Consider the following 11,241-nt stretch of genomic DNA (forward strand, 5'->3'; position numbering starts at 1 on the left):
GCATTCAGGAGAGAGGAAAAGTACCAGGGCAGGTTGACCTCTTGGGTGGAGAGACTAAGCCACCTAGGAACCATATTCAAAACGACTTCTGCTTCTTCAATGTTTCCTTTCTCTCTAATAAAGGTCTGGGTGGGGCCCCAGCATAAAACCCATTACATTAGGATCGGAATAAGCGTGAACCTTTGTAGGTACTACTCCCCAGGGATATGTTTAATTCATTAAATGTTTTGTTTTTATCTAAATGTAGCAATAAACAGCCTAGATGCTTTCAGGACAGAATCATTCAGCGGGAGGACACATCTTTCAAAATGGCCATAGCTATATCCTCTATGGTATATGTCAAAGTGACCTTTGATGATCCCGTGGTAGAGACTTCTTTGTCTTTCCCCTTGAAGTTAGGTGGATCGTCTATGCTTGCATCTGGAAATAAATATGGCAGGTTCTAAAATGTCTCCATACTCTTCCCCTATACACTTTTTCTCCTGTGTAGCTTTTAAAAAAGATTTATTTATTTTATGTATATGAGTACACTATAGATCTCTTCACACACACCAGAAGAGAACATTGGATCCCATTACAGATGGTTGTGAGCCACCATGTGGTTGCTGGGAATTGAACTCAGGACCTCCGGAAGAATGGTCAATGCTCTTAACCGCTGAGCCATCTCTCCAGCCCCCCTTGCATAGCTTTTTATGGCTCTTCATTCTCCCAGTTTTAGGAAGACAGACTTATCCTGAACTTAGCTGTTTCTCTTGACATTGTGGAAGAATTTCCTGCTGGCTGGGTCAAACTCTCTGTATTTTTTTCTTTGCTTTTCTTTCTTTTTTTCTGGCAACCATGTAGAATATATGGAAAGAGTTTGAAACACCACCCCGGATATGCAGGAGACACCAGAATTAATGGCAATTATGATGTCTATTAATGTGGTGCTACTAGAAAAATGGCTTCCATCCCAACATGGCGCAATAGCTATCCCTCGTCATCTGTAACCTCAACTTACCTTTGAGGGTCCTTGAACTCAGATGACCTTAAAGTCCTTCAGGCCAGAAAGAGAAAGCCCTGCCCTCCATCTTTCCCTGTTCTATGACTTTTCTTATGACAACATCTTGAACATAAGGACCTCAGACTCTGGGGGTGGGGGTGCAGTTGGCAGAGATGAGCTCCATCTTATGTTCATTCAAACTTCTGATCTCTCTTTGAGCCCAGGACCTGGAGGCAATCTCTTGGTGGCAGTTGGGTAAGATGGACCTTATGTACAGTGGTAGAAGAATGGATGCCTTGGATAATCAATGTCTCTGTAGATCCTAGAGAAAGTTCGGTGTTTTTAAGGACGCGTCCTATTAGTCCACCTTGCCCAGAGAGCGTCCAGCACGTGCAGACTGAATGGAGGAGGGAGGAAGTTTAGGCTAGGGCCATGTTCCAGGATGGTGGTTTTCTTGGCTGTCCAGCAGAGGCAGACAGACTTGTGGAAGTTAGGAGGATCCTGGAGGTGTCCAGACGTGGAGCATCATGTGGCTGGGCAGGCATCTCATCATGGTCCAAGCACCAGTGTATGCTGTCTTTCATGACATCCTCTATGCGACGGCACTCTCTGTCTCTGGAAGCGCTCTGTCAGTGCAGGCATCCTTCCTCTTCCCTGCTGAGGAGATCAGAGAGTTACCCCTCCAGTGTTTGGAGTTGGCACACCTGGCCTGGCCTCAATCCTCTGAAAGCTAAATGTCCTGAACCCAATCACCCCTTCTTATATCCTAAAACCCTGGAAGAGGAGAAGCTTGCTAAGAATAGGACCTTCTTAATGCACGCTATCTACATCCATGCCATCAGTTAGTGCCATAGTATGCCTTGTTAAAGGACAAGAAGTCATGTGGCACATCAGGGCAAGCCTCTGGACACATTTTGTAGAGCTTTTACATTATCCTAGGTGGCCCGAGCTGTTCTTTTATGGGCCTTTAAAATGTTAGGGTAAGTAAAAGGAGCCCATCAGGAAGAACCTCAGAGTGGGATTCCATTCATGTGAAGTGTCCAGAACAGACAAAGAAGGTAGATACGTGGTTTCCGAGGGCTGGGGAAGCACCGGAGGGTGGAGGAATGTTGACTAAGTGGTTATGGTATTCTTTTGGTGGGAAAAGCGATAGAAATGTTCTAAAGTTGGTTGTGGGTTGGAGGTTAAGCTCCGGATTAACTTAAAGCCATTAAATTGCACGCCTTAACTAGGTGAATTGTACAACGTATGATTTACATCTCAATAAAAATGGTTTTTAAAAGCTGTTCTTTTCTAGGCTTCTACCTTCTTACCACTATTTTGAGGGGAGCAAAGGGTCTAGGAAAGACTCACTTCCTAGCAGACAGGACCCCTAAATGGGGTACACTTTCAGCTGTCCACCCACACCTTTCCTGTCCCTTGAGAAGACTATACAAGTACCTGTCACTCTTGGACCCAGTGCCTAATCACAGAACAAGTTTGTGTTGAGGATACAAATAACATAGTAAAACCAGCAAGCTCAGCTGAAAATAACCATGAAGCCCATGTCATCTGAGATGCTCCTTCAGGGACAAGGTATGGGGGCATCTGGGAAGATGTGGGGCTAATCTGTGTGTAGAGCCTAGAACTTAATTCGACAAGATTTTCCTCACCATTCTTCTGTGGAAGTAGGTGTTATCAGCCATTGGCCAGGGCTGGGGGTGGGTGGGGCTTCTCTTGAGAGTTTCCTTCTCAAGAGTGGTTGGCAAGAAATGAGTAGGGTTCATGTATACCTTTCCTCAATAACTGTTCACCAAGGCCGTTCCTGATCCAGGAGCCATTGATGCTCAAGAACCTGTTAGGTGTGTCCCATGGGGACCCAGCCTTTGCCTTTGGAAGGCTCCGAGGTCAGCAGGAGCAAAGAGGTAATTAGTCCTTGGGATGGAGTGATCGAAGGCGATTAAAGGAAGGATATTACTCAGACTGAAGGTAGGGATGTAGATGGGGAGTCAGGGAAGACTTCCTGGAACCCACTTACCTTGAAGGCTCAGCAAGAGAGGGCCGAATAGGGGGGTAAAGTCACAGAAAGTGTGGTCTAGGTAGAGAGAATGTAACGTGCACAGGCTTGGGGGGGTGTATGGGAGGGAGCAAGTCATTTGAAGAATTGTGGAAGAAGATTCAAGTTGTTCAGTCTGGTTGGAGACCGAAGTGTAAGGCGAGGGCTGAGGCATGAAACAGGAGATTCAAAGGGGCAGGCAGGCCAGTGGATCTAGGTGGGAGCAGCCCAGCTCCTTCCCGGCATTCATCTCCAGCATTCCAAAACCCCTCTTCTGACTCATAAGACTCCTACCTGAGCACAGGCCATGGTGCCATGCCCCAAAGAGACCAGCCAGAATCAGGAACAGTGTAATTGGCATTACAACCAGGAGCACGTCCTTGTAGGAGGCCTTCCCAGAGGAGGCTGCAACATGGAAGGTAGAGTCAGGGACAGGCCCGATGCACCACGATCCCTCAAAACATTGCCTACTGGTCCTTGGCATACCTGCCTCATGATGGCAGCTCTCCCAGGGGGTGACTGTGGTCATATCCCAGCTGACAGGGTTGGAGGCAATGCAGGTAAAGGCCACATCCTTGTCCCCCAGTCCCAGTGAAACACTTAACACCTGTCCATTTGAGAAAAGGCTGCGCAGTTCCCCATTAAAGTCCATTGTCCCCTCCCGTCGCCAGCTGTAGGTTATGTCGCTGATGTTGGGGGCCCAGCAGGACAAGAAGACCTGACAGGTATTGAGAGGTTGAGCCTCCTCTGTTGCAGCCGTGAACACTTGAACCTCAGGCTTGGGTACTGCATCTGTGGGAGATTAGCAGAGGGGAGCGGGTTAAAAGGCTGCTGGGGAAGGTCCACAGCTCAGTCTGGGTTCTATGCATGGTTAGATGGCTCTCTTACTCTTTAATCTCACTTCTCTCCTCTCTGCTGATTCTTTAGCTTGGTATCCAGAGCCTTTTATGAAACGGTCCATGTCAACCTCTTCAGTTATGCTCTCTGCTGGTTTTCCTTGCCTAGTCCCTTGGTTTGCAGTTCCCCCAAACATGAGGTGCTGCTTCATGCCTCCAATGTCTCTGTGTGGCTCATCTGTGCACATAAGTGCTCTCTGAATTCTCTCTTGGAGAAAAGGTCTCAGTCTGTACTCTGGGTTGTCCTTGTACTCAGAATCCTCCTGCTTCTACTTGCAGAATGCTGCAATCTCAGGGGCATGTCACCCCACCTTTTCCTTCTTGCCTCCTATGCATCCTTTAAGAACCGCCACCTCCCGCTGTCCCTGACTCTGTTGCCTGCCTGTGGATCCTGTTTCTCTAACTGGGCGGCCTTGTCTGGCCTCAGTGGGAGAGGATGTGCCCAGTCCTGCAGTGACTTGAAGTGTCAGAGTAGATTGGTGCCCAGGGGAGGGGGCTCCTCCATCTCAGAGGGAAAAGGAAGGGGATCTGGGGGAAGAGCTATGAGAGAGAGAGAGAGAGAGAGAGAGAGAGAGAGAGAGAGAGAGAGAGAGAGTGTCGTGGACTGGGAGGAGAGGAAGGGCTGCGTTCAGGATGTAAAATGGATAAATGAACAAACGAATAAATGAAAAACAGACACCAGACACCCCTTGGGCAGATTGCTTTATGCCTTGACTGTGACACTTTTCCTGACAGTTCAGGTGTGACTCAGAACTCTCTAGGCGCCCTGTTCCTGTCTTTTTCTTGTAGCACTTCTTTCACAGTGTGCCAGTCACTCAACAAGAGATGACAAGTATTTATTAGTTCAGGTAAGAGCACACATTCCTGCACTTTGGGAGCCTACGGTTTGGTGAAGGACACAGACACACACAGACAGGATGATGAATAAAAAAAAAATAATCATAAGGGCATAAAATGCTGTGAATGAAGAGCCTGGAGGGAGGGGCTCTGTCTTGTTATTGTCATACCTTAGCTCTCTAGTGCTGGCAAGTTGGTGCTTGATACCTGGGCTGCTGAACAAATTAGTGTCCTGGCATCCTAGTCTGTGTCATCTCATTCCTATATAGATTGATGAGTAAATCCCCGGGTCTCTAGCAATGAGGCCAGTGGGAGAGCATTTCAGTGCCAACGGGAGGGCCGAGAGCCTCTGACAGCATTCCAAAGTCAAGCCGAGTAAAGCCTCATTAACGCCAGCTCAATCTGGTGGGATTTGTGATATGAAAAAAAAAAGAAATGATTTGCTGGGCATACTAATAGTATAAACAGAGATTACAGGGGGGATATTTACGCCATTTAAGAGGACAAGCTGCCTCCAAACACGATCAGGCGCGGTGGAAACACCCATCGACATTTCTGGTAACCGATCCGCTAATTCAAATCATTCTTCTCTATTGTCAAAGCGGAGCTCCTAAGGACGGCTGCTTGGCAGCTTCCTGCAATTAGTTCTAATCACGCTATGTATTTGGAAGCAATAAAACAGCGATTTCCTTAAAATCTGTAATTCAGATACTGAGAACAAGGCAGTTTAGGGCTTAGCGGTGTGGGTGCTGCACGCATCACCACGCTCGATGTCCTCGTTTCACACGTGCAGCAGCTGAGACTGGAGTAGGGAGAGGCCCCAGGGCCTGTGTGGCTGTGGAGGTTGTTCACCGTGCAAGGGCACGGAGACAGCGGGCTGAACCGTGCTCAAATCCAGCCAGCATCCTGATTGCTAAGACGTACTACAACTCGCTTCAGGCCTTCATGCCTCTGGAAGCTCAACCTATGACTGCATCAGCATCCTGAATGGCTCACCCAGGGGCTGGTATCGTAGCCACCGTAGCCGTCTCTGGGGCTTTGAGAATCCTTCCCTTTGCTTGTAGCCTCTGTCTCTCCTGCTTTCTTGTTCTAGCTGCTATCCCCACTTTCCGTTCTTAAATTTGGACTCTCTGCAACCTCCCACATGTTTGAGTTTTTTACTAAAATACTGGTGTGGGGCTATACACGGTTGCATTGTGTCTCATGCTGTTAGGTGGATGATATGAATGGGAGTTCAGAGGCCTGGGATAGAAGAAATGGAGGAGGGGGGAGGAGGGGGAAGAGGGAGGAGGGAGAAGAGGGGGAAGGAGAAGGGGAGGAAGGAGAAGGGGGAGAGGGAGGAGGGAGGAGGGAAAGAGGGAGGGGGAGGGAGGAGGGGAAGGAGGAGGGGGAGGGAGGAGGAGGGGGAGGGAAGGAGGGGGAGCAAGCACATATCCCATCCTTATTTAATCCAGCCCCTTCAGCTGCAGAAATGTATGCAGCTGCACAAGTGATGCTGGTTTTTAGTGGAGCAAAGCCGGCCCCATGGACCCTAAGAAATTAAAATAGTGACTATTTTCAGCTCTCAGTGTAGCTCAGGTTAACTTTGAACCTGAAGCAATCCTCCTGCCTCAGACTCCCAAGTGCTGGAATTACAGGCCATGTGTCAACCATACTCAGCTGAAAGATCTTTCCAGAACAATCAGGCTGTGGGAATTCTCGATCTCTGGTAGAAATTTTCTCAGTGTGTACAAGGCCTTGGCCTGGAATCTTTAGCACTGACTTTTTAGAACAGCAGATGTACAGGGCAAAAATTCTATAATTAATCATAGTTTAGGTTGAATTTAACTTGTAAATAAAAACTAATTTTGTCACATGCCGCATTTTTACCCCCTCTTTTCCCTTTTGGTGGCAAATACAAAACAGAATCACTTGTAATCTATGACGGTGCCTTATCTCAAATCGACAGGCCGTGCTGTCTGTAGCACACCGTGCTTTATCCTTATGGGTGCTGTGCATGGTGCTTATTATAAGGCTCACTGTACAACTGGGGCAAAGGTGAAGGTCGGCTAAGCACATTTACCAGCCTGCTGAGCCAAGGAGAGCATGAATGGGGTACAGATGAGGTTGGTGTGCTGTGAGGCCAGCTGCTTTGAGAGGTGCTCACCTAGGAAGTGTGTGGGGAGCTTTTTTTAGATGTGACTTCTGGGGAGCAGCTGTTCCCTGACTTAGCAACGTGGTCAAAGACCAGGTCTTTCTGGAACCTTGTCCTCCCCAGCCCCCATGGCTCCAGATGCTTGCCTGGTAGTTTTCAGGAGGAGAGAGTCAGGGAACCGGTGTTGGGCACACTTACCGTACACCTTGAGATGCAGGGTCTGGGTCCAGGTTTGACCTCCTGTATCCACCATCAGCACAGAGAAATTGCCACTGTCTCCAGTTCTCAGGGGCCCAAGCTCCAGGCTGAGGTTGTCATAGAGCTGGACTCGGCCCAGGAAACGAGAGTGGTACAGAGTCTCCAAGGAACCCCGGAAAAAGGTGGCCAGGAGCTCCTCTGATGGCCAGAGAGATCGCCAGATAGCCTCACGCACTTGGAAGCCCGGAGGACACTCAGCCACCAGCAGCCCGGAGTCCCCTACCTTGCTTAGCACTTGGACACTGATAACCACAATGGGAAGGAGGCCTGTAGGAACAACAACAACAACATCAACAACAATAACAACAACATCAACAGAAACCCTGGTGAATCTGCCTGTGTAGGCGTCTTGTCCTACTCCTGGCAAACGACTGAGTGGCTCAGAATTGAATTGGGGCCCTTCACCCACAGTAGCTGCACTGAGCTGAGGGTGTAGTTGAGTGCTCCCATGGATGGGAGAAAAAACAGGAAGAGAATCTGACTTCCGCTCATGGGGAAACCAGACCTCAAGCCAGCCACTGAAACAAATTAAGTATCACGGTGAGGAAAAGTGGATCAACAGTAGGTTAATAGGGGTCCTCACCCAGCCTGGAGCTGCCTCAGAGAAGAAGCATCCTAAAGGAGGAGTAGGAATCCGCTGGACCAAGCAGTGGCCACTAGGATGCGGATGGAGAAGTGCTACAGGCCCAGGGAACAGCGTGGGGTGGGGTGGGGGTATAAGAAGAGGGGAGCATGGGGAAATGAAAGTGAGGAAAAGGAGGAAAGACACCAAGAGTTGCTGGGACCTCACTGTACCATGAAGGAACACTGGATTCTGAGCTTTTTAATCCTTTGAACAACGGTGCGTGCGTGTGTGTGTGTGTGTGTGTGTGTGTGTGTGTGTGTGTGTGTGTGTTTGTGCGAGCGCGCGCGCGTGTGTGCGTCCGCACGTAGGTTTTGAGTGAGAATGTGACAGGATGAAATGCACTCATGGCTAAGATGGTCACAGCAGGAGGCAGGGAGAACACACTGGTGGAGGCGGGAAAAGCCGAGTCTGTTTTTTTTTTTTTTTTTTTTTTTTGTTTTGTTTTTATCAATGCAAGATAAAGGTGGTGGAAACTTGAACAAAGGAGTGGACCCACCGGTAATGGGGAGACAGAGAGATTGATACTGCAATTAGCAAACCCTGGTGTTAGATTTATTAGGTTTGAGGTGAAGGGGAGGACTCAGAGGGTGCCCCCAGATTCTTTGGGACCCATTGCATATCGTTATTTGTGATCTCGAACAGGGAAAGAGACAGACAGGAGGTGAGATAGCAAGGTGCAGACTTCTTTTTGAGGACTGTTTTGAAGACAATCCTGCCCTCTTGACTCCACTTCTGACTTATTCCTGTGTGCTTATTCTGGAAGCATCATCATCAACTCTAGCTTTCCCCATCACTCACTGCAATCTTTCTGTTTTCCCACAGTGATCAGAGATCGGCACGCCTGTCCTAGTAGTAGTGTCTGTTTCTGAATCAGGATCTCCCACCAACGCCATGAACTCTTTCAGGTCAAAAGCAAATGTCTTTAAACTTGTGGTTCTTCCCTTCCCCCCTAAGTTTAATATCAGCCTGTAGGAGCTCAGTAATTGCACCAAATTTGCTGAGGGCTGACCCAGAGCCTGGGACCGAAGGAGGCGTCAGGATTCAGGGCAGAATAAAGGCTGATACATAATGTATCCGAGTGCTGGAAGCTGGGATCGGGAGACCTGTTCTAGATGGCCACTCTGCCGGTAACAACTCTAGTCCTCATCTACATCCTTAACCTGTCCAGGCTCAGCCATCTCTATCCTGAAGGACAGAGATTCAGTGTTAGCACTGGATGCCCCCTGAGACTGAGTTTCTGTCATATCCTGGCTCTACCACAAATCAGCTGTGCGACCTTCAGCATCTCGAGAGCCTTCCTCCTCTAAGTAAGACAAGGAGCTGTATCAGTCCTACTGTATCATTCCCGGTGACCAGTAAGAACCCCTTTAAAAACGACTTAAGGTCTGAGAATGTAGCAAGTTCTTCTTTGGTCCTCAAGAGCCCCTGAAGTATACAACGGTGTCTTGGCGGGGGTAGGATGGGGTGGGGTGGGTGGGGTGTCATGTTGGCTATTTGTTGATCAAAGAGGGGATCTCAGCCACTAGAGTGATGGAAGGGAGTCGCCTAGTGTTTGGGGACTCCAACACCAGCTTGCTGTCCGCCATCCTCAAGCCCACAAGGACTCCATTTAACCTGCTGTCACCTCACTTCTTCCTTCCTTGTCCATCTCTCCTTGTACAGGATACAGGGAGGGACCTTAGAATTTCTACAGGCTTCCAGAACACTCCTCAGACCATAGGAACCCTCCTCTGCTTTATCCTCCTCTCTTTTCCCTGGACTATGGAATCCCCACGTGTCAGTAGTGCCAGATCCCCATCGCCCCAGCACCCAACTTTATTTCTCAAGACTGCCATCCTTTCAAGCTGCTCTGGGTCCCGGAATGGGTGGTGTGTCCTGGATACAGATGCCGCTGTGCTACCACCCTACTTCGCCCAAGATGCCGCTTTAGGTTGCCCCAGAGCTTACGCCACTCCTCGCTTCTCCTTCGCTCCTTGGTTCTCACTTGGTTTTGAGAGGTAAGCTGCCTAGCAGTCGGATGAGAGCAGCTGGTGAGGGGCTTTCAGTTCCCTGAGGACAGGCTGTCCATCTGCCCCACTTACCTTGGAAGAGAAGAAGACTCCAGAGGGACCACATGGCCGATGTCCTCCTTTGGAAGACTCCCTCAACAAACCAGGATATCCATCCTAGGCCAAAGGAGTGCTCGGAAGGAGCTGTGGTCCTGCCGGAAAGTCCCGTGTTCAGAAGGAGGAATCTTTACTCAAAACACGATGTCTTGAAAGCGAAAGCATCCGGGTAAAGTGGAAGTTGGCTGCAGGCCCAGCTAGGCCTAGCTGGGCTTTCAGCAGCAGATTCTTGTAAATCAGCCTCCTTTCTGTGTCCATGGCTGGCCAGAGCGTGGTGACAATCACACCCACACAGCCCATGCGCTTCTTACACATGGTCACCGGGTCTCTGCATCCAACCCTGCCCGTGGATGTGTCTAAACACCATCATTGCCACAGAGAAGCCCTCTGAGCTGCAATTCTGATCGGGTCACTTCCCCTCTGCTGAAAAACCTTCGAAACTCTCCTGTCGCCCTCTGGATAAAGACTCAATACTGAGCGTAACCCGTGAGGGTTTTCAGCTTCTCCAGACTGGCTGCCCACATCCGCTGTCCTCTCCGGCCATCCCAGCCAGACTACCTCTTTTCAGAACCATCCATTGACATTTGCACGCACTGGGTTGGCTTCCCTAGCAGACGTACCTGACCCAGCTTTGCACCCAGGCTGTCCTTCAAGGCTTGCTGGCTACAACGAGAGCGAGAAACCCTTTGTAACCACGTGCATTTACTCTTCCCTTGTGTTGCTGGTCATAATTTCAAGGTTTCTCTAGCTGTTTAAGAGCGAATTGTATTTGTTTCTGTGCTGGACATGCTTACTGTTTAAGAGATAGCCATTAAGTGAATGAAGGACTACCAGACATGGATAGCCCTTTTGCTTTTATGTAAGGCTGGACCTTTCTCAGAGCTCATCTTCTTGTCACCCTGTTGGAAGTATTAGTGGTGGAAGAATTAAAAGCCAGGGTGATGTTAGGCAGCTTGCTGGGGTCACAGGGGTCACAGAGGTGCAGAGAGCATGAGTTGTCCCCTCCTCACTCTTATTCTCTGCTTTTACATATTAGCTTCTTTTTTCTCCCTCTTTCCCTCAGTACTAGAGAGAGAATGAACGGCTTCTGGAATGTTCTACCGCAGTGTATCCGTATTGGGAGCAGGGAAGTCATTTTTAAGATGCTGCCCTTGAGGAAGATTTCTAAAGGTCCCGAGTGTGGATCATTGTGTGTTGTCCTATACAGTATCTAGCTTGTCAGTCAAATGGGTACCATGGTAACACTGCATCAGGAATTAGACATATAGGATGGGAGCTGACGAGCAGGAAGGGTTAGGGAGAAAATCCCTGCCTGTGAAAACAGACATGCCAGGGAGTGAAGGTTGCTGGCACATGGGCATGTCTCTCT

General features: G+C 49.1%; 1 protein-coding gene across 2 annotated transcripts; it reads right to left on the reverse strand.

Annotated features, from left to right (window-relative positions):
• Positions 1-487: 487 nt before the first annotated feature.
• Positions 488-10,348, reverse strand: Slamf8 (SLAM family member 8). 2 transcript variants are annotated; one of them, XM_006250284.5, is made up of 5 exons: positions 9,849-10,348; positions 7,083-7,409; positions 3,504-3,809; positions 3,312-3,422; positions 488-1,639 (listed from the first exon to the last, which is right to left on the reverse strand). In XM_006250284.5, exons 1-5 carry the CDS (start codon positions 9,880-9,882, stop codon positions 1,575-1,577), a joined length of 843 nt encoding a protein of 280 aa, XP_006250346.1. In that variant the 5' UTR covers positions 9,883-10,348; the 3' UTR covers positions 488-1,574. The 2 variants fall into 2 exon arrangements, with proteins under 2 accessions (XP_006250346.1, NP_001099443.1); NM_001105973.1 differs by having other exon boundaries at positions 900-1,636; positions 9,849-9,967.
• Between the last annotated feature and the right edge of the window lie 893 nt (positions 10,349-11,241).

This window comes from Rattus norvegicus, chromosome 13, assembly GCF_036323735.1.
Source record: "Rattus norvegicus strain BN/NHsdMcwi chromosome 13, GRCr8, whole genome shotgun sequence".
Lineage (NCBI taxonomy): Eukaryota > Metazoa > Chordata > Mammalia > Rodentia > Muridae > Rattus > Rattus norvegicus.